The 23,595-nt window shown below is 42.2% G+C and overlaps 1 protein-coding gene and 1 long non-coding RNA gene across 4 annotated transcripts; both read left to right on the top strand.

Moving 5' to 3' along the window:
- Positions 1-12,866: 12,866 nt before the first annotated feature.
- On the top strand, positions 12,867-15,635 carry LOC111946801 (uncharacterized). Of its 3 annotated transcripts, XR_013652715.1 has the most exons (7): positions 12,867-13,060; positions 14,145-14,205; positions 14,513-14,610; positions 14,729-14,863; positions 15,053-15,201; positions 15,280-15,416; positions 15,504-15,635. It is a non-coding gene; the product is annotated as an uncharacterized LOC111946801 (long non-coding RNA). The 3 variants fall into 3 exon arrangements; XR_013652716.1 differs by lacking the exon at positions 14,729-14,863 and having other exon boundaries at positions 12,869-13,060; XR_013652717.1 differs by lacking the exons at positions 14,513-14,610; positions 14,729-14,863 and having other exon boundaries at positions 12,872-13,060.
- Positions 15,636-18,668: 3,033 nt separating this feature from the next.
- LOC111946778 (uncharacterized) lies at positions 18,669-20,353 on the top strand. Its single transcript, XM_023951083.2, has 4 exons — positions 18,669-18,954; positions 19,033-19,210; positions 19,420-19,538; positions 19,694-20,353. Exons 1-4 carry the CDS (start codon positions 18,805-18,807, stop codon positions 20,033-20,035), a joined length of 789 nt encoding a protein of 262 aa, XP_023806851.2. The 5' UTR covers positions 18,669-18,804; the 3' UTR covers positions 20,036-20,353.
- Positions 20,354-23,595: the final 3,242 nt, after the last annotated feature.

Raw genomic sequence — 23,595 nt, 5'->3', positions numbered from 1 at the left:
ACACCACAAGGGTACAAAGATTGCCAATATGGGTCATTTTTGACTTGTGACTTATGAAGGCATTTAAACACTGGAAAAACTCTCTAAATCACAGATACACACATATAATCCAGACCTACAACAGCACACGTACACACACACCTACATACACCCACTGTGAAAGATTTTTTTTTTTTATCAGTTTAAATGTGTTTTTAAAAGTTAACTCAAGCAATAGTTTACAGATGACCTATTTATCTTTTCAGCAACAGTTCTTCTGTGTTCTATTACCTGCCTCCTATACTCCAAACTAGGATGGGGGAGGCGGTGACGACACTGTCCTTGTCAGATAAGGAATGGTGCTGTTTGAACATAAAATATTGCCAAAAGGTTCATTATATGACACCTCTAGTGAACTGTTCAACTTTGTTTCTCTGCTTGTATGTTGTAACCTTCCTCTGGTATTCTCAATAAAATGAAGCAAGGAGAGAAGCAGCCTTTTGAGAAAAAGGATGGTGGCATAAGTGATTCTCCTATGTGCACAAAACACTTTTCATGTTGGAGTGGTTTCTTATTGTGTTTCTCTTTAGGTGAATTTACCTGATACCCACACACACCAAAACACTCCACTTGTGCAAGTTCTCCCGCTAAAAATGATGAGACAGGCCTGTAATTTTCATCATAGGTATACCTCAACTATGAGAGACAAAATGAGAAAACCAAATCCAAAAAATCACCTAGTCTGATTTTTAAATAATTTAATAAAAAGTGATGGTGGCAAACTTTAGACAGGCCTGCACATTTACTGGCTTTAGCAGGGGCCGTCTAGCACTGCAGGACTTGTGCCCTTGGTGGCGTAGTGTGTTTTTATCAAAGGGGGACTTTAAATAATTTATTTGTAAATTATGGTGGAAAATAAGTATTTGGTCACCTACAAAGATTTCTGGCTCTCACAGACCTGTCACTTCTGTAAGAGGATCCTCTGTCTTCCACTCCTTACTTGTATCAATGGCACCTGTTTGAACTCGTAATCTATATCAAAGACACCTCAAACAGTCACATTCAAAACTCCACTATGGCCAAGACCAAAAAGCCATCTAAGGACATGGAAGCATTTTTTACTTTGGTCCCAGCTCTCTGCAGGTCATTCACTAGGTCCCCCCATGTGGTTCTGGGATTTTTGGTCACTGTTCTTATAATCATTTTGACCCCACGGGGTAAGATCTTACGAGGAGCCCCAGATGGAGGAAGATTATCAGTGGTCTTGTATGTCATCCATTTCCTAATAATTCCTCCCACAGTTGATTTCTTCACATCAAGCTGCTTACCTAATGCAGATTCAGTCTTTCCAGCCTGGTGCAGGTCAACAATTTGGTTTCAGGTGTCCTTAGACAGCTTTTTAGTCTTGGCTATAGTGGAATTTAGAATGACTCTTTGAGGTTGTAAACAGGTGTCTTCAATCTACTGTAGATTATGAGTTCAAACAGGTGCCATTGGGACAGATAAGGAGTGGAGGACAGAGGATCCTCTTTCAAAGTTACAGGTCTGTGAGAGCTAGAAATCTTTGTAGGCGACCAAATACTTCTTTTCCACCAAAATGTACAAATAAATTCTTTAAAGTCCCCCTTTGATGAAAATCGTGTTTTTATAGTTTTTGACATGTTCATGGGTAATTTTTCTTATAAAAGAGAACAAATGTTGTAAAAAAAATCATTTTTGCATTTCTGAGTATTTCTCCTTATCAATCGCTGTAATTCAAACTGTTGCAAAGACGCTTGGTTTGAATTAATGAGCCGTTGTGATGTCACAACGGCCCAGTAGCGAACGCGCATTGCACAAGCTCCCTGATCTGCCCCGCCCCCGTCCAGCGTGCACATCTGCTCAGGTGCGGCAGAAGAGAAGATGGCACCTTTGCAGCATTCCCCACATGCATTTTAAGTGCGTCCAAGGATGGATTTTGTTAGTGGCCACACGTATTTGAAATTAAACTTAAAGTGCCATTAGCTGTCATGCATCTAGCGTTCTCCACATTTGTGTTGTGTCTTTGACCGAGTTTGAAGGCTCATTGTCCTGCATTAACCAGAGAGGGAAAAAAATAACAACAAGAATAAAATCGGGGGACCACTTTTTATCGTTTCTTTATTACTGAAGATGTACTTTTGAGAATCGAGACTGTCAGTCAGTTCAGTATAATTATTTCAGAATTATTAACTTTACTTTTTTTATAATAGTAATTTTACTTTTTTTATAATAGTAATAATAAAACCTAACTGACTGTGTAAAAAACATAATTATGATAGTAAGTTTGTGTTAGTTTTTTGTTTGTGTTAATAAGATTCACTGGTGATTATCTTTCTATATTGTGTTGCAAAAAATACGATGAAAAATGAATTCCATCGAGTTGAAGTATTAGGATGCTTCCTCATGCACAATAGATTTTAGCATTAAAATGTAATTAAAATTACCTCTAATTATTAACTTTTGGACTTTGGCAGTGAGGGTAAGTCTTGATCCATAGTGCCGGTAAAGTGAATGTTAAGAATGCACAAAGGTTAGCAAAAGTGAAGCCAAAAAGAAGAGAATAAACGTGCATTAGTAATTGGGAGTTCAATTCAAAAAAGCTTTTTAGTCACACATGTTTTATTACTGGATTATTGTCCTAATAAATGGATCGTTGCATGTAAAGTAAATGTTAGACTGTATGACAGAGCTTTCAAATGAATAGTGCTTCTCAAAACATTGATGATAACATTGAAGATTAAAAGGCAGTCCATTTCTTAAGGATCTCCTTACCGTTACCTTGAAAATCAGGCTGAAGCAGTCTATTTGATAGTAATCTAAACATTAGTAAAGAAGACAAAAAGTTACAAAAAGTCTTAAAAGACACAGCGAGAGAGAAGGACAGAGGAAGAGTGCTCTCAGCCTGAAGCAGGGAAAAAGGAGTGTTCGACTACTACTGTTTGCAATTTCATCATTTTGCTGGAAACGATTTTGCATGAATTTGTATGATGATTCATGCGCGGTGATTGATTTTCTCTGGAGCAAAATGCTTTTAATTAATTATTGAAGCTGAGAAAGTGATAAAAAAACAAACGTGTGAGTGACTTTCTTTAAAAGATAAAGTAGTTTTGAATTTGTTTTGCCTTTCAAAAGGCTCGCCTACACCTGTGTTTTAATTTAAAATAGAAACAGTTTTTGAAACATAAATTATCCTAGTTTAATTTGGTACCCACCATAAAATTCTTAGTAAACAAATATTGTTTCTAGAGAATTAGATTGTAATGAAATACTAATAAATCACTAGCTTGTAAAGTAGAGTCGCTGGATTGGATGACATTAGAAACTAATTTTTCGGTGGTTTGAAGTGGCCAGTGTGTCTGTGTACTCATGTGGAGAAAATGGGTAATCTGGAGTGGGTGTGTGATTAGTAAACTGATCTGGAGTGAAGGCACAGGAGTGTTCCCTGCCTCCCTGTCTGACAGCTGGAGGATTAGTATGAAGGATGTTGGTCATTTGTTAACTGCTGGGACTAATCTCATCAGTCCGTGTTGTGAAGTGACACCCAAAATAGGTTATGCAGCTGGAGAGCATTTCAATTGATAGAAGTCAAAACCAGGTTTTGCTTTATTTAATTATTTATCTTTAAGAAATGTAAATATTCATAATCTGTAAAAAAAAATCTTTTGTTTTTAGAGATAGGCACATTACACAAAGCGACAAAGTGGTTGTGAGTAAATGTGTTATGATTAATTGATTTCTATACAATTCAACCATACAGATTTGTTTAAGGAAAGTTGTTAATCAAATCAACCTATACCATTATAAAATTATATCAAAATGACAAAAATCAATGAAATCAATATTGGAAAACACTATTTGGATTGAGACATGGTTTTACATTAAAGTAAAAACGACCAAGTGCCATCATTGCAGACAACACACAAAAGATTGCAGCTAAAACTGCTCAATCTATCATTATAGTCCAATGTGTGGTAATACAGTGGTGGGCAAAATAGTTGGTACTCCTCAGTTAAAGAAAGAAAGTCCACAATGCTCACTGAAATGACTTGAAACGTTCAAAAGTAACAATAAATCAAAATTTATTGAAAATTAAATGATCAAACTCAGCCATTACTTTTGAGTTGTTGATTAACAGAATTTATAAAAACAAACCAATTAAATAGGGCTGGACAAAAATGATGGTACCTACATAAAAGACTGAGAACTAATTGCCCAGGGGGTCATGATGAACTCAGGTATGTCCTTTAATTGACATCACAGCTGTTTTCAAACCCATAATCAGTCAGTCTGCCTATTTAAAGGGAGACAAATAGTCACGTTGCTGTTCGGTGAAAAGGTGTGAACCACACTGAACATGGACAACAGAAAGCCAAGGAGAGAATTGTCCCAGGACATTACAAACAAAATTATAGACAAACATTGTAAAGGTTATAAAACCATCTCTAAACAGCTTGAAGTTCCTGTGACAACAGTGGCACATATTATCCAGAAGTTTAAGACCCACGAGACAGTAGCCAACCTCCCTGGACGTGGCCGGAAGAGGAAAATTGATGACAAATTGAGGAGACTGATAGTTGGAACTGTTTCCAAAGAGCCCAGAACAACTTCCAAAGACATTAAAGGGGAACTCCTAGATCAAGGTACATCAGTGTCAGATCGCACCATTCGTCGTTGTTTGAGCCAGAGTGGACTTCATGGGAGACGACCAAGGAGGACACCACTGTTGAAAGGAAATCATAAAAAAGCCAGACTGGAATTTGCAAAAATGCATGTTGACAAGCCACAAAGCTTCTGGGAAAATGTCCTTTGGACAGATGAGACAAAACTGGAGCTCTTTGGTAAGGCACATCAGCTCTTTGTTCATAGACTCAAAAATGAAGCATCCAACGAAAACAACACTGTCCCTACTGTGAAACATGGAGGAGGCTCAGTTCTGTTTTGGGGCTGCTTTGCTGCATTTGGCACACGGTGTCTTGAAGTTGTGCAAGGTCAAATGAAATTTCAAGATTATCAAGGCATTCTGGATAGAAATGTCCTGCCTAGTGTCAGAAAGCTCGGTCTCAGTCGCAGGTCATGGGTCTTCCAACAGGACAACGATCCAAAAACACACAGCCAAAAACCCCCAAGAATGGCTAAGAGATAAGCGTTGGACTATTCTGAAGTGTCCTTCTATGAGCCCAGATCTGAATCCCATTGAACATCTGTGGAAGGAGCTGAAACATGCCATTTGGAGAAGACACCCGTCAAACCTGAGACAACTGGGGCAGTTTGCTCATGATATATGACAGAAATAATTAGTGTTTTGTTTTTCCTTTATTCTTGAAGCACCGTTCAGGCTCCTGAACCGCTTAAAAGTACTGGAGAAGCTACATTAAGCAATGTTGAAAATAAACAACACTTTATTTTCTCAATCATACTTTTAGAACCTTGTTGGTTAAGGCACATTCATTCAATTTTTTTTCTTATACTGAAAATATTTTGTTGTGGAAATCAGAAAATGTTGACTGTCCGCTTTATATATTTTAATTTACCAAAATAAAAGCACTATAAATTTGCCTAGGTAAAAGCAACTTATACAGCATATGAAAAAAAAAAGTTGCATTGCTTAACATTGTGACCATTAAACATACTGAATTTGACCATTTTATTACAATGAAAGACGTATTGAAATTCAGGTGGAGTATTTTCTGAGTCATATTTAAAAAAAAAGAAAAAATGTGTTTGGGTACAATACTGGGATACGTATTGTATCGTGGGGCACGTATCGTATCGCCAGACTCTTACCAATGCACACGCCTACTACATTAATGTCCAGAGGACCTGATTGGGTGGGGTCAGCATTTAAAGATCAAGAGTCGTCTGCTATGTTTTTGTACTGCCAAAATTAAACTGGCGTTGTCCATGGTAAATTTAACACTTGTTTTCTGCTGTGTTAACATATGTTATTGTGTGGTCCGCGTCACCTAAAATATATCTTCTTTCACTTTCGGCTTCTCCCATCAGGGGTCGCCACAGCGAAACAACCCCTCTTTCGAGGATGAGTCGCATGGTTAAAATGGCAATGCTTTTATGCCAGATGCCCTTCCTGACGTAACCCTCTCAATCCAACCCGACTTGGGACTGGCACAGCAGCAGAGAAGGGAATAGGGAGCAGCCTGGATTCGAAGCCTGGTTTCACGGATGGAAGGCGCAAACCAGCACGAGCTAAACTGGCCCCCCACGTCACCTAAAATATATGATTACAATTTATAGATTTATTTTGAAAATACAACTGAAGTTTTTTGTTGTTTTTTTTGCCGCAACACTGATCCCAAAAGGACTCGAAATAGAACTTCTGTGAGACGCAGCAATGACAAAGGAGATTTCGATTTATTATTGGACTTTCTATTTTTTCTACACAATGGAGACACACTGCAGACGGACCAGTAACGTAGCTGTAACTTCTCCTGGATGCCATGCTCCACTGGGCTCTCCTGGAGATGGTCACAACTGCCAGGAATGATCTCATAGGTTCTTTTATTTAAAGATCACGTCGCACATCCACTACTTACATTTTGCGCACATTGCATGGATGAAAACTGCTCATAAGTGAATACACGTGGAAAAGGTGAGAAAAGTTGGAGTCTTTATGTGAAATGTTCACTGATGTATCATGAATGAACCATGTTAAAACCATGGAAGAAGTACGAATAAACCACACAAAGAACACGTAGATCAATGTGGAACATGAACTGTGCGTGATTATTACGCTGATTATATGCAGTTCTTTAGTGATTTGTGTGTCAATTAGTGTCACGAAAGACCAACGTTTCATTCATGAAAAATTAGCAAAATTTACGTAGTGGCTGCGTGACACGGCCTTAATGTGGTGTATTTTCTGTTCTCAATGGCTTTATTTAGGTTGTAAAGTGGTGAAAGTAAATTTAACCTATTACAGCTATGTCACAGATCCAACTGAGCTGTTTGCTGTGAATGAAATCCTCTTTCTCTACACTTAAACAAAGAACCTGCTTGATATGAAGGTAACTGATGTCTTTTTTCAATTGAAAACAATCCATAAATTTGGCACAGAGCCATAAAAGACTTAACTTGAAACACATAAAAATGTATGTCTATTGATAACAAATAAAACCAACATTCACAACAGAGGTAATATATGCTGTGAGTGGGTTGGGATTTTTTGTTGCTGTGTTTCCTTTAGATTACCCTCCAAAAAGAAATGAAGATGGATGATAGAAGTGGAAGTGAGCTTGTAGGCTATCATGAGGAATGATGATGCTGCTTGAAAGGAGGGAGAAAATCTAAGCAATAAAACAATACTCACAATACTTGAAGGTGAGAGCAAACAGTGCCTTTCACTCCTGGGGTGTGGTTTTTGTCCGCTGATGGCAGGCGGACTAAAGGTTATGAATGAGCTCCATCAAGTTCAGCGCTTCTCCAAAAAACAGACCAGGGCTGATCCTGAACAACATTCACAGAGACGGATTTACACCCCAATAAGCATGGCTTTTGTACTCTGCACCACAGGAAAATGTCTCTGAAGTTAAAGCATCATTATGTATGGGAGTGGTTATGAAAAATGTGTTGTACAGCCCCTCATAACTACGTACACATCTGGCATGTGAAACACATTCAAGAAAATTGTATTCTTGAACACACTTTCAGCATATGGTGTTCACACTGGTCAAGCAGGGAGGGGCTCTTCTTCTTCTCGTTCTTTTCCCACTGTTTACTATCACATGTCCGCCTCCTACAGTTGGAGGAATCTTGGTGTGAAATGTCAAAGCGGTGCAAATTTGGTGAATCTTGCTCCAAGCATTTTCTTTTACAGCTCTATTCCGATAAAATGAAAGGCTTAATGTCATAGAATTCCGGCAGAAAACAAACCTTAACTATTATTTATCCTCCATGATCACTGTTCAAACGGTTGACACTTCTGTGAATTAAAAGAGACGCCATCTATACGTCACTACCAAGTCCTAATTCTCTGATTGGTCAAAGGTTGACCTGGTTTAACTTTCAATGCGGGCTCAATGGACATGCATTTTGTATGTAGAGCTCCAAAACCATCGTAGAAACTTGGGTTTTGAACTGCCTGAAACACTCGTTTACATAGGCTTTTTATTGGAAGTAATCGCTTGAAAGCAAGTTGCCGATGGCGGCATCAAGAGTCTAGCTTCCTGCTACTCTTTATCACGTGAGTATATGAATTTCTTGCTGCCCAAATGCACTTTTTTTTTATCTTTACAATTTTTTTAGGTGTGTAAACCATATACACACACAATAATTTTATTTAAATACAGTTACTAATTTATTTATTTATTTGTTCTCTGGGAATCACTTTGAGATGCTTTACAGGAAAAGCGCTATAAAAATAAAGTTGAATTTGAAGTTCATTACCATCTAACCTGTTAGCTGCACACATTTATGGGGAGACTTATCTTCTGTGAATGTGGATCTGATCTTATGTATTAGAAATATTCCATGTATTTACAAAACGTATATAGGTAGTGGGAAAACAGAAAAGCTACCTACACTAAACATACATACTGTAAAGTATAATAATACTGTAAAGTTGTGGTTTTTGTTCTTTTGTTTTATTGTTTTTTTTTGTTTTTTTTGCACAGGTTGGCCAGGGGTGCGACTTATACTCCGGCATGATGTACTTTATTTTTCTTTTCCTTTTGGCTGCTGCTGCAAAAAAAATGGCAAGTATTTTGGGAGAAGTGAAAAGTATTTTGTCTGTGAGCTGTATTTATAGAGTACATTACGCTTTAGTCCCACTGACCTGTTTTCTTTTTTGCTCCATCCGGTTTGGGGTCGTGAAGATCCACTGGAGCGGCTGTCTCCTTATTCATTCAAATATGCTAATGAGCCTGCAGTTAAAAAGGGAGTTTCTTTGCTTTTATAGACAGTGGTGCTTGACTGACTGACAGGAAACATGCTCCAAACATAAGAACCTTCAGCTGACGCTGTAAAGGAGATATGGAATTCCCTCAAAAAAGTAAATAACATCAATATATAATCTAACGAGGCTTATATGGTTCTCACCGATGTATGTATCACAAAGAAAACTATCCTCCTAAACTGGAAATCTAAAATTAATCTTAGCATCAACCACTACAGAAACCTCATGTCAAAGCATATTAGTTTAGAGATAATGTCATCCACAAAAACCTGTCAACTTCAGACTCTCCCTGGCTCCAGCTGATTAGTCACATCACTTAATAGGGGTGGGATGGTGAAGGGTTGAGCCGGGTCCTGCCTAGTTGGGTGGGCCGGGGTGGGTTTGGGGTGCTGGTTTTCTGCCGGGCCTGCCGTTCTCCAGGCTCGGGGCTCTGGTTGCTCGGGTGGGGGCGTGCACTCTGCCGGCAACTTGGCAGGGGTTCCTGGGCTGGTGCCTTCTGGGCGCAGGGTAGGCAGTGCGGCTGACCAGGAACGGCGGCCGGGTGCTGTGCTGGGTGGCTGGTCGCCGTGGCGGGGGCTGGGGGGGCTTGGGGTTCTGGGGCCTGGGGTCGTCTGCCTGCGGCCGGTGTTTCGCCCGTGGCCAGTAGTTGGCGCATGGCCTGGCCTCCCGGAGGTCGACGTTGCATATACAGCAGGGTCTAAGGGGTTCACTTGGGTGGGTTTATTTTATTATTATTTTATTTTTATTTTTTGTATTTTTTTTTAGGGGGGGCGGTGTGCTACTCCTTAGGGAGCTCAGGGCATGAATGATGGGGCTGGACCTCCTGCCCCTCTGCTTTGGCACCGGGCCCATTCCTTGGTGGCTGTCTCTCAGCGCTATGGGGCTCTGGCCCCTATCTGTGGCTGGCTTGCCGCCTCCTGACTGCCTGGCCACCCTGGGAGGGGGGGGACCTACCGCGGCCGGCTGGGGGGCCGGTCGCTCAGGGGAGCCTTCTTCCCCCGGTTGTGCCCATCCGCCTGCACCTCCCCGCTCTCACCCAAACAAATGTTGCACACAGGCACATAGGGCTCCGGGAACTGGATGGGTGGGGTATGCTGGCGGGGGCTCACTGGGGATATCTCTCTCTGGGGTCGCGTCGGCGACCGCCCTTCATCCCGCTTTTACTTGCATATTAGACACCCTGATACATCTACGGCCTTGTGGGGAGGGTCTGGTGGAAGGGGGCACGGTGAAACATCCATGCTCATCTTTCACTGGTCCCCCCCACAATTTTAACTTCCACTTTAGACACACACACACTGCATGTTAGCAGCACACACACAGCAAATAAACACCACTCACAGAGGGACCCCGGAGTGGGGGCGCTCTGTGGCTTGGCAGCGGTGGGGCCCCCCACACTGGAGACCTCCTTTTTTACCTGCAGCACACACAGCATACCCACACTTCCATACATGGGTGGGGGAGGCGGTCTTCACCTGCCTGGTCCTCTCAGGGCAGCCAGGCTTCTGGGTATCCTGTCGGCTGCGGTAATGGTCGGGCATGCGGCGCTGGGGGGTCGGTGGGGGGTAACCAGAAGATTGTGAGTATGTGTGCGAGAGTGCATGGGTGGGACGGACCTGGGGGCTGGCTCGCTGGGATCCTCTGGGGCTTTCCCTCCCCTTCACAGAGGGGGGAGGTCTTTGAGGGGGTAGGGGAGGGGGGCTCAGATAATATGGCGGGGGAGGTGGGTTGTAGTGGGTAGGGTTATAAGGGGTGGCTGTGGGTGCGCGGTGATCTCTGGGTTGTTCGTGTCGGGTGCTGGGTGCCGGGGCTGGCTCGCGGAGACGGGGCGCCGGTCGGGTGGTGGGCGTCTCATGGGTTCTCAGGGCCCTGGCTTTTTCCTTGGCCCTTGTCTTGGTGTCTGGCGCCCGGTGGCCCCCATGGTACGGCTAAGCGCTCCTGTCCTGTGGCCTGGGGGCCGGACGCCGGGTTCGTCGGGGGGGGCCCTGTAGGGGGCCTTCTCTGTGCCTGGCTGGGTGGGTGGGCGATCCCCTCCTCCCCCCCTCCCGGGCTGCCTGGGGGGCTCCTGGCCTGGGGGGTCTCTCCTCCCCTCTCCTGGTCTGGCTGGGTAGGACCTGGTTCACCTTGTGAACACACGGTTCACTTCGGCAGCGTGCATGTATCTCCACCCCCACGTGCACGTATTTTCCGTGCATTCTCGTGTCAGATTTTTTCGGATCCTTTATTTATCCCTCAATGGGGAAATTCTTCTCCGCATTTGACCCATCCCCTTTTGACCCACCTTTTGACCCATCCCCTGGGGGAGCGGTGAGCTTCAGCTGAACTGCGCGGGAGGCGGTAGCGTTAAAGGTCTTGCCTCACTGAGTGATGTTAACTGCTCGCTTTTGATATGGTAATTGCCCCCAGTACCATTGTTTCTTCCCCTCCGGGAATCGAACCCTGGATTCCTGCATGGTAGCCTCTCACCTTACCAACCGAGCTACTCAGCCACTTCACCTTTGAAGTAATATTGTCTTTCCACTAGATCTGGGATAATTGTTACAGCTTAAAATAATAACTTATTCAAATCAGTACTTGTATCCCCCACTTTCTCACCTCTCTTCCTTTTACCCCCCCCCCACATTCCCATGAAAACCAATGCACGTTCCTCAGGACCGTACCCTTCCCAATCCACCAGGTATTGATGACCACGGCCACGGCGACGGATATCCAGGATACGAGAGGCAGTGAACGCCGGAGCCCCATCAATGATACGGGCGGGTGGTGGGGAAGTGGAAGGTGGGCACAAAGGGCTGTCCAGAACAGGTTTAATGTGAGAGATGTGGAACGTGGGATGTACCTTGAGTGCAGCAGGCAGACGTAGATGGACACAGGAGGGGTTGAGGATGAGGTCAATGACGTAGGGGCCGATGAATCTAGGTGCCAGTTTACGAGACGAGGCCTGTAGAGGGATGTTTTTAGACGAGAGCCACACCTTTTGACCGACCTGATACGAGGGGCCCGCCACCCTGTGACGGTTGGCGATTCTGCAGTTGACCTCCTTAGTGTGTAGTAGTGCCTCTCTAGTCTGGTTCCAGACACGCTGGCAGCGCTGGAGATGGTGCTGAACAGATGGAACGGCTAGGTCTAGCTCCTGAGCGGGGAATAGAGGAGGAGAATAACCGAACGAAGCTTCGAAGGGTGAGACCCCAGTAGCAGAGGAAACGTGGGAATTGTGGGCATATTCTATCCAGACTAAGAAGTTAGCCCAATCTGTTGGATTCTGGGCTGCTAGACAACGAAGAGCAGCCTCTGGCTCTTGATTTGCTCGCTCAGCTTGACCATTAGTCTGGGGATGGTAACCGGAGGACAAACTGACCGTGGCCCCCAGAGCAGAACAAAAGGCTTTCCAGACGTGGGAAACGAATTGAGGGCCCCTGTCAGAAACGATATCTGCTGGGATGCCATGATGGTGGAAAACATGGTGAACCAGAAGATCAGCAGTTTCAGTGGCAGAGGATGTCGGCGGTGGTAGGCTGAGGCTGCTGCTGCTCGAGATGGTGAACTCAGGGGACTCTCGTGCCGTGAGAATGTAACCTGAGTGCAGAAGACAAGATAAGGTTAGCTTTGTACAGAGACAAGGGGGCCAAACAAAGAGCTTCAGGAGACTAGGCACCATCAGGGTTAACGGACTGGCGAAGGATGATGAAGCTGGGTCTCCTTAAGTAGCAGGTGGCTGATGAGTACACAGCAAAAACTGGAGAGTTGAAATTTCGGGGTTAAACAAACCAGAGTTGATTTCCACTCTTGAAGTGTTATTTTAACACATTGTGATTCAAATGGTGTTCAGTGTTGGGGTTATTTATCAGTGTTACCCAAATGAAGCTAATTTAACACTACAGGAGTCAATGCCCCTGGGTTTCTGCCTCGGAAACCCTGTGCAAGATAGTACAACGGGCTGACACTCTTGAAGTGTTATTTTAACTCACTGCGATTCAAATAATGTTCAGTGTTGGATTTATTTTGGCCAAATCAAGCTCATTGAACACTGTAGAGAGTCAAGGCCCCTGGGCTCCCGCCTCGGAAACCCTGTGGAAGAAAGTGCATCGTGCTGGTAATTTTCCATGAGCTGCGGAAGGTTTCATCAGTGCTGTAAAAGGTTCTTCACAAGTGGTAAGTAACTGTAATTTATGGGGAAAATAATATTAAATGAAAGTTAGTGTATACAATGATGTATCTAGGGAGAACTGTATAACTTTTCTACGCTTTTTTGTTGCTGCTAAGCTGCTTTCACACCGGCAGCGGGAACAACCCGTGGCGTTCATGTTTATGTAAAGCGTTACAGTCAGAACAGAAGGTGTAAATGCAGCTTTACCCGAAAATGCTTCATAATTCATTCACACAGACGTTGAGTTTCAATATCAACTCAGTGTAGAGGATATGCGACGCGATTTGAGCGCAGCACGATTTCAGCTAAGTTAAAAAAAAGAGAGACGTTGGCGAGGTTGTAAGCAATCTGGGACTCAACGTGTTCAGTGACTCCATGAGCAGGTGAAGTACAAATACAAAATGGCGACTCGATGTCACTATTTTTATCCCGAACGTCCATCCATCCATCTTTAACCTGCTTTATAACCCTTTTGGGGCCGCTGGGTTACTGGAGCACGTCCGGATACTGTTGGGCGAAGGTGGGAAATACCCTAGACAGGTCACCAGCTTGTTCCAGGGCCCATGATGGGGCTGGAGTGCTCCACGTCCGCCCCCGCCTCGGTAGGCTGGTTGGCGGGCACAAAGCCGCTTCGGCTTGATAAGGCCGCCTGCTCAGGCCTACTGAACTTTATATTTTCTTATTTCCACCGCGAAAATATCAAAAAGATCCTCTAATCTTATTATTATTTTTACCTTTTTGAACTAATCTAATAAATAAGTATGCCTTTCCTGCTTGTAATAGCTGGATGTCACGTTAGCTAGATGATTAAATTGGCTTTAGATGTGTTGCAAAATGCATTTTACAAGCAAAATGTATACAATTATTTTTTTGTATGTTTGTTTTATTTAGAGCCATGGAGAATGATTTAACGCTAGCATTTATGAATAAGTCAATCTTTGTGTCCTTTAGAAAGATATGGGCTGTCACTTTTTTGTGCGGGAGGGGGTGTTACTTAAGTATAATTGAATTTTATAAAGCAACCTTGCTTTAATCAATCTCTACACCACATTGTAAAGGTAACTAAATTTTATAATCTAACTCTTGTAGGTCAATTGGTGTTGCTCTTCCGCTTCAGAGGTTCTAAGCTGGTAAACCTTAAATGAAGGAGGTAAGTCTTGATCGTCATGTTAACAGTGTCAGCATGGCCACTCGCTTTTTTCCCCCTCAGATTATTTCTTGTTTTTTTATGGAAGGCTCACTCTAACATATACCAGAGTTGGTGATTACATAATTGACTGGATATTACATGCCTCACACACATTATTCTGGAATCCGCTGAATGTGTTTTAAAAGTTTCAATCCTCTGTAGTGTATAACATGGTTGATACAGGTTTACTGTGTTCATATGAATTGTTTAAGTTGTATGCTATAAAATGCTTATTTCTGTCATGTTTTCTCTTTTTGGTATGGTTCAGTAAAATGCTGGTTCAGGTTCGCTACCACCAACAGCAGAAATATGTAAAGGTGGATGAAGTTGATGGAGAGTTTGATTTCATGCAACTGCATGAAAAAGGTTTGTTTTTTAAATTTTGATTGTGTAGGTGATTTTTATCCAAATTAGTTTAATCATTTGTGAAGTGAGAATAGTGCTGGCTTAAAAGGTGCTCTCAGAAATATCTGATCTTTTCCAGTCATCGAGAGGTTTTGCCTGCCACCTGACGTAAAAGTAGTATACAAAGATGCAACAGGGACAGAAGTTGACGAAGACATTTTCATTGACCTTGTCAGCCAAGGCAGCGTTCTTTTAACAGTTTTCCCAAGTGATGGTGAGAAATGTAAAGGGTCAGTTACATGAAGCAATTCAGTGTCAAATGGTGGAACCTGAACTCTCAAATCAGTCTACAGAAAAAAAAACAATTTGTAGTATAATGTGGAATCCTACAAGATGCAAAAATTTCCCACATGTGAACAAAGCTGTCTTTTTTTTTATTTCTGAATTTTATTTTTTCTCCTAGAGTTTACCGATTGCTCCTTGTCCTCTCCATCTGAATGGTCTGACTCAAGCTTCAGTTCAAGTGCAAATGCATCAACTATACTTCTAGATGAGATCCCAAGGAAAAAATCAAAAGTTAAAGGAACAATCAATGCAGTTTCTGCAAAAAAGGTTGTAACAAAGCTCATTTATCTTTAACTGTCAACATTTGTGATTTTCCGTTTAATTACAATTTTTGTCTTCTCTAAGTTGATCGAAGCTGTACTCGGAACCAGTTCAGGTGGTGAGGAGGTCCTTGAAGATTATCACACATCACAGACTCTTAAAGATTCTACCAGAAGAAAGCTGGTCAATATAATAGTGGCCCACATGATTGATAAACACAGGTAAATGTGTCCAGTTTTTGTACACTTAAAAAATAATCAAAACTGTTTAGCTATTACATTAGTAGTCCCAATTGAATCTCTTCCCAGACATATCCCTACCAAAGCTGTTAGAGAAGAATATGCTCTTGGGATAGTGACACTTTTTCCATCCCTGAAAGACCCATACTCCGAGAGAGGCTATGTATATATGATTGTAATTGTAATATTTGTTGAGATAGTATTTATGTTTTGTGTTGTTGGGTTCTGGGTGGGCATTTTGATTTCTTATATTCTTAAAAATGACAGACAATGCACAATAAGTGTTGATGAATTTCCATTTCAGGAACTCTTCTATGATTCTGCAAGCAGTACAGGATACATTTCTTGGCGTCTTAAGACAATCCAGAGAAAGATTCGACGAGAATCTACCACTTCAAATAGCCTCACTGGCCTTTCTCAAGGACAAGGTAATACATCTGCAAACTGGTTACGTCAGCTAGTGTAGTAGAAGAGAACAAAGAGGGTTTTAGGTTTGTATGCTGTCACTTCTTTCACAAAAGTAGTTTGTATGTCTGACATAAGAAAGCCACTTTCCTCTAACTAGATTGGTTGAACATTTTCTTGGACTGACTTTAATTAGAACCACAGGCCGGAGTGGCGTTCACCTCAGCCCGGCGAGGCGATCACCTCAGCCCGGCGCGGCATCCACCACAGGCCGGAGTGGCGTTCACCACAACCCGGCGCAGCGTTCACCTCAGCCCGGCGCGGCGATCACCTCAGCCCGGCGCGGCATCCACCACAGGCCGGAGCGGCGTTCACCACAACCCGGCGCGGCGTTCACCTCAGCCCGGAGCGACGATCACCTGAGCCCGGAGCGGCGTTCACCTGAGCCCGGAGCGGCGATCACCTGAGCCCGGAGCGGCGTTCACCTGAGCCCGGAGCGGCGATCACCTGAGCCCGGAGCGGCGTTCACCACAACCCGGCGCGGCGTTCACCTCAGCCCGCAGCGGCGATCACCTGAGCCCGGAGCGGCGTTCACCTGAGCCTGGAGCGGCGTTCACCTGAGCCCAGAGCGGCGTTCACCTCAGCCCGGCGCGGCATCCACCACAGGCCGGAGCGGCGTTCACCACAACCCGGCGCGGCGTTCACCTCAGCCCGGAGCGACGATCACCTGAGCCCGGAGCGGCGTTCACCTGAGCCCGGAGCGGCGATCACCTGAGCCCGGAGCGGCGTTCACCTGAGCCCGGAGCGGCGATCACCTGAGCCCGGAGCGGCGTTCACCACAACCCGGCGCGGCGTTCACCACAACCCGGCGCGGCGTTCACCACAACCCGGCGCGGCGTTCACCTCAGCCCGCAGCGGCGATCACCTGAGCCCGGAGCGGCGTTCACCTCAGCCCGGAGCGGCGTTCACCTGAGCCCAGAGCGGCGTTCACCTCAGCCCGGCGCGGCATCCACCACAGGCCGGAGCGGCGTTCACCTCAGCCCGGCGCGGCGACCACCTCAGCCCGGCGCGGCGACCACCTTAGTCCGGCGCGGCGACAGCCACAGGCAGACGCAAATGGGTCCCAGAAAACCCCAGACAGCTGAAGAAGGCTGTGACCTCAAGAAATCGCTTGATTTCCTTGCAGAGGAAGATGAAGAGCATTCTGGACTTCACTGAGGAGATGAAAGTTTTGAGAGATTTCCTTGCGGAAGAGATTTCTGCTGTCAGGTCACAACAAAAAGGCATTCTGGACTTCATTGAGGAGGTGAAGGTTTGGCGGGTCCAGAAGCAAGAGCAGGACCAGAAGATTGCCTTTCTGGAAAGAAGGGTGATGGAGCTTGAACAGTATACACGGATGAATGATGTGGTAATCACAGGCCTGAGCGTCAAACCCAGATCATACGCCAGAGCTGTGACCACCAACAGAGACGGAGAGCCAGATGAACAAGACATCAGCTCTGTGGAGCAACAAGTTTTGGGTTTTCTAAGGGAAAAAGGAATCCAGCTGGACTGTGACGGCATCGAGGCTTGCCATACTTTGCCTAGGAAAAATGTGAAGGATAAACCAGCCATTGTTATGAGGTTTGTCAATAGAAAGCAAAAGGCTGCTCTGCTGAAACAGGGCAGAAAGCTGAGAGGAACAGATGTTTATATAAACGAGCATCTTACAAAACACAATGCTGATATAGCAAAACAAGCACGTTACCTAAAGAAAAGAGGAAAAATACAAAGCACCTGGACAACTAACTGTAAAGTGTTCATCAAGCTCAACGGGAGCCCCGAGGAAGCTATGGTGGTGTTGATTAGGGACATCAAGGATCTGGACAAATACTAAATATTTTCTGATATTTATGAACATTGTGGAAATTGAGGTAATACACTTACACTACACTTTTCCTCAGATCAAATGTCAATACAACCTCAACCGTCAACACCAGGAACACAAAACATAAATTCTTATTCTGACCAATTAAGGATGGAATCATTGGATTACACTGATCACAATTTACAGGACATGGAATATGACATTGACCCAATCAACCATTTCTTCTCTGCCATCACAGATAATTGCAGTTATTACACTGAAGAGCATTATAACGTCAACATTAAATGTAAAGATAAGTTTTCACTTGTTCATTTCAATAGCAGGAGCATGTATGCAAATTTTGATAACATTAAGGAATACTTGTGCAATTTTTCACAACGCTTTAGTGTGATAGCAATCTCAGAAACGTGGTTCAATGCAGACATAAAGCACGTACAAATAAAAAGAGATTCTGTGTTTCAATTTGTGGAGTGAAGTTGTGGAACAGAACCAGTAAATGCTTGAAACAATGTCCAAACATAAAAGAATTTAAATATAGATACAGGAAGATGATCATGGATAAATATGTGCAAATACAAAAAATACAGAATGTCAGCATTTATAAATCTGCATACTTTGACAATACGTTTTGTTATTCATTTGTATGTTGTTTGGAAATGAAAATTACATGTATATATGTACATATACACTTGGGTAGGGCACTGGACTCTGATGGTGGGAAAGTAAGGGCTTAGGGTAAAGGGGGGTGAGAGTTTATAAGATTTTTCTTCTTCTCACTCCCTTTTGGACTGGTGTTTATATCATTTTGTTTTGTTTTGTTTTGTATAATTTACTTGTCTTTTTCTTGTTTTTGTAAGTTTTGTCTCATTCTTGTCTTATTCTGTTATTTTACATTTGTTTCACTAGTCCAAAATAAAAAAGACTACTACTACTACTAATAATAATTATATATGTATTTTTTTCATTTACCTATCTGATCAGCAACTAGGACCTGATTTCTATAAAGTGTATGTGTTCTTTTCCTCAGGGGGCCCTAAATTCCAGAGATCTGTTGTAGTTGAGGAGCAGCAGTTGGATGGAGATGCTTGTCAGGAGGCAATGTCTTTGCTCAACCATGCCACAGACACTACACAAATTTTTCGAAAGATGAGAGAGACGTTTCAGCATCGGCAAAAACTCGTCAATGACTCAGACAAAGCACTTGACATCCTGTCGATCTTCCCGAGACTCCTGGATACCACAGGATTGGTAAGTATGCAGTGGTATGTTGAGAACTACTTGAAGTGTTGTGCTGAATGTGTTGGTGGTATATTTTCTTTCTCATAGGTGAATCAAGACTTCATTCTCTTGTTTAATGACGAGGTATCCAACCGGCTGCTTCAGCAATGGGACCCGATCTTTAGATGTAATGTTATCAAAGAAGCCAAGCAGCTCACTTCAACACCAGAGCTTCGTCAGCTGTTGCATTCAGCAGAGAGTCCACAAGGCAGTGATGAGACAATGAGTGAGTTTTGCTCTCTTGTGTTTATAATTCAATACTTTATTAACATTTTGTACTTTGTACTGTCATTGTATTATTTATTGCGGCACATATCTTCTACAGACAGGCAGAGTTTTAAAAATATTCAACATTTCCAACAGAGTAACTGCTTTTTGCCCTTTTAAGGATCATTGTTTTAAGTCTTTGTTATTAATTCATTCTTTGTTCCATAGCTCATGACGCAGAGATGGCCTCGCTTTTGTTGCTGTTATATCTTCCACCACCACCTGGGGGGCCAAAGTATCCAAAAATCAGCGCCTCTGATGCAGTTAAAAAAGTTGACTTTCTCAAGGTAATTTTATATTTGTTAATTTTGATCATGTGTAAAACTGGTAAAGAGATAAATGAAACAAATTTTAGGCAAGTTTCCTTTAACATAGAATGTTTGTGTTCACTTGTGCAGTGCTATTTCTGACTTGAGTGTCCAATGTCCCTTTTAAACCTCAGTCTTGCTGCAGTTTGGAGGAGCATCTTCAGAATCAGCACAACCATCAGCCGTACCTCCTTGCCGTTGGTCGCGAAAAGAGGAACATCGACAGATTCTACATCTCCATTGACAACCATCTCATCCCATGCCAGGCAAACCGCTCCCTTGGGGCATTTGATGAACTTTTTAAAGCTCATTGTGTTTTCAGTGTGTCTTATGATGGTGCACTTCTGAATTTCTACACCTTTTTGCAGACAACAGTTTATAATATTGATATGGGTAAAATTAAGGTTTCACCAAGAGTTCGAGACATGAGAGCCAAACTCCTTATCCAGGAGGTGCTTCTCACAATCCAGATTTAAAGTCAAGACAATTAAAGGCATTTTGATCAAAATGCTCATACTTTTTGTGCAAGAAAGTTTGTCCCAGCAGTTGATTTCACATATAAGAGTTGAACATGGTTATTATCCTGGACCAAAGTTCAAGTTGTTTTGTTGTCAGCCAAGTTATAGGCTTCAGCTTCAAACTGATGCAGGCTTTAGAAAGCACCTCAACACTGTTCATAGAGGCGTAGAACAAATTGTTTTTTCCCGCTCCCATCCAAGTCTTTTTGTTATTCTGTCATGTAATATGTTTTATTTAACTGCATGAGAGTGAAATATTAAATATTTTTTAAATTACATCTTTTGGGAAGTATTTCATTGTCGGTTAAATAATTTCAACTGTTGTATCGTATTATAGTATTGGATTAAAAAAAACACTTTTGGATAGTTTTAGTGTCTTGCTAAGATTAGTGAGTTAAGAAGGAACTCTGACTGTTGATTTAACATATTTATTGAGTTAAACAAGTGACTGAATTGGTGTTAATTTAACATTAAGTCAAATAAGTGACTGACTTGGTGTTAATTTAACATTAATTGAGTTAAATAAGTGACTGACTCTGTGTTAATTTAACATTAATTGAGTTAAACAAGTGACTCTGACTCGGTGTTAAATAATTTAACTATTTTGATAATGTTAATTTAACTCAAAAAAGTGTGGAGCTATATAAACCCTGAAAAAGAGTTGAAATTAACTCTGTGGGAGTTGAATCAACACTCCAGACTGACTCGGTGTTAATTTAACATTAATCGAGTTAAACAAGTGACTCTGACTCAGTGTTAATTTAACATATCAATTGAGTTAAACAAGTGACTCTGACTCGGTGTTAATTTAACATATTTATTGAGTTAAACAAGTGACTCTGACTCGGTGTTAATTTAACATATTAATTGAGTTAAACAAGTGACTCTGACTCTGTGTTAATTTATCATATTAATTGAGTTAAACAAGTGACTCTGACTCGGTGTTAAATAATTTAACTATTTTGAAAATGTTAATTTAACTCAAAAAAGTGTGGAGCTATGTAAAACCCTGAAAAAGTGTTGAAATTGACTCTGTGGGAGTTGAATCAACACTCCAGTTTTTGCTGTGTAGAGTAGTCACAGCTGAAGGAAATGAGCAGCAGAGCTGGAGGGGGAGGAGTCTGACAGGCCACCATGACAGTTAGCCAACTAAAAATCAGGAATAAAGCCCTGCAATGGACTAACAAACCATCCAGGCTGTACCGCGCCTTCGTCCAACAGCGGCTGTGAAAGGCTCCAGCAAAACAGTTACCTCCAAAGCGGGTTTAATGTTGGATGATAGGACATTAGGAATAAATACATTCTTTTGACAAAGTAAAATATTAGTTTTTACCTTCAACTATTGGCAGTTTTATAAATATCAAAGGTATTTCCGTATTTTCTGCACTCAAGCTGCACTTAAAAGCCTTATTTTTTTTTCAAGAAACAACAGTAAACTTTATAATTCGGAGCGCTATATATGGATTAATTCTGCTACAAGCAAGGTTGGGTGTTATTGTGAACACGCTATCATGGCTATCATGTAGCAGTGTCACACTGTGTTTTTTTTTTTTACTTGTATAAAGGTTGGTTGTTAGCGTCATCACAGTAACGTCTCTTTTAGCAGTATCAATCTGTTTTTTTAACGTTCTGTAAACAAGGTTGCGAGTAACAGATGTTCTAAATAGCCAATATTAACAATTATCATTGTATAACCAAGCTTTAAAAATAAACTAAAGTAAACTTATGCAAAAGACAAAATAACTATAACTGTATCAGCTATAGAAGAGGTGGTGATGTGCCTGACAGTATCAAGGGGTCCATATATAACATTGTGCTCTATAACACTGAGTTGGCTGAGGAGTTTTCTCAGCGCTCAGTGAATAAAAGTTCAGAAAATGGTAAGGCCCACTTCAACTCTGCAGCCCACACAGCCAGACCTTCACAGCATTTTATGTAACTGAAGGTGAAGAAAAACAGAGGAACAAGAAATGCAGAAGCAGAGCTGGTGGCCACACAGATCTAAGTATAAGAATTTGTATAACTAGAACTAGAAAGTGCTTCCAGAACCATACGCAAAACAAACAAGGAGCATGTGATATAAGAACCATGGGGCGTTAAAAAAGAAAAGCCCTTTTCGGTGACAACCAAGGTGATCTACTACAGCTCCGCCTTTCAACACACTACAAGAAATATAAAGCAGCTACAAGGTGGAGGAATTTTACTTAGCAGAGCATAGAAATGAAACATTGTCCCCAAAGAGCCTGGAAAATAGGTCATGCTTTGCTCTCTGATCTACTTCACAGTGTTACGTAAAATACACTCTGCTTTGCACCAAATCCCCAGTTTTCCCTCACTCTGACACAAACCTATTGAAAAAAAAAAATAAAGCAAAACATTCCCTCATTCCCTGGTGTAAGTACTGCTAAGTAGTATGGATGGGAGAACTTTACGACAGGACTTAATAGTTGAAAGGGGCATATTTGAAGAAAAAGTGCTTGAAAAATGTGCAAAACTCTAAGCTGTCATTTTGTCTGGAGCCCCCTTGATTCAGAAATTGACCTCTTAGTAGCATGGATTGGTGTGTCACAAACCCAGATAAGGGGAGATCTGTTGAACCCACTAACTTTTTGCTTTTTCACTTTTGCTATGACATTTTTGATAAAAAAAAGTTTTTACTATTTTAAAATGTCATTTCAAAAGGAAAACACTTAATAATGCATTACTTGTGTGTGTAAAGACAATTGCAGTATGACCCATTAGGAACAGTGACTTCCTAAAAGAATAAAAGAAGCAGGTAGGGTAGTTGCCAATTATGTGCTCTTATAAGGTATTTAGGATCATTTTGAGTATGAGCTGTTTAAAAATGGCAAAATTATGTTTTCAGAATGTGAACAATTGTGTTCAGTTTCCAAATTTTAGCTCTTTTTTTCAATTTTCTTGTACAATAGTCATTTTTTTGTTCTGATCCCTCCAGGTTTGAATACATGTACTGTATACCGCTTGATTATAAAACACATTGTCAGTGAATGATCTTTTTCAAACTTATATGTACTAATGCGTACCAACCTGTAATGCTAGGGTCAGACTGGACATCTGTTTAGCCCATGGTGTTCACACTGGACTTTTGCTATTTGATACTAGCGCATATCTGCCACCTACAGTTGAAAGAGGCTTGGGGCAAAATGTTGAATTGGTGCAAGTATCGCAAATTTTCCTCCAGCCTTTTATTTTCACTGCTCTATTGCGGTATACGAAGACTTAGCGTTTAACCTGGTGTAACTTTCAAAGCACATTCAAAAGCCACACATTTTGTGTGAAGAGCCCGAAAACGCCCGTAGAAACTTGCATACCTGCGCATGAATGCAAGAGTTTTGAACCCAGAAGTATGAAACGCACATTTATCCCTTGTGCTATCTTGTGGGGTCCACAAGATAGGAAGCACGTTAATGTTGGGGGTGGGGTCATCTGGACTCCACAAGACCTGTGAAAAAGAACAAGAACCTTTTTTCTTCAATGGTTTTTGATCTTCACTGGTG

This window comes from Oryzias latipes, chromosome 21, assembly GCF_053564925.1.
Source record: "Oryzias latipes strain Hd-rR chromosome 21, Olatipes_Hd-rR_3.1".
In the NCBI taxonomy this organism is placed as follows: Eukaryota; Metazoa; Chordata; class Actinopteri; order Beloniformes; family Adrianichthyidae; genus Oryzias; species Oryzias latipes.
This window is presented reverse-complemented; position numbering and strand designations above follow the sequence as displayed.

Bases quoted from the DNA above. Each gene is read 5' to 3' on its own strand.
- LOC111946778 (XM_023951083.2), top strand. From the start codon at position 18,805: ATGTCTTTGCTCAACCATGCCACAGACACTACACAAATTTTTCGAAAG. The intron at 18,955-19,032 runs GTAAGTATGCAG...TCTTTCTCATAG, and splicing joins TCCTGGATACCACAGGATTG to GTGAATCAAGACTTCATTCT. The intron at 19,539-19,693 runs GTAATTTTATAT...TTTAAACCTCAG, and splicing joins AAAAAGTTGACTTTCTCAAG to TCTTGCTGCAGTTTGGAGGA.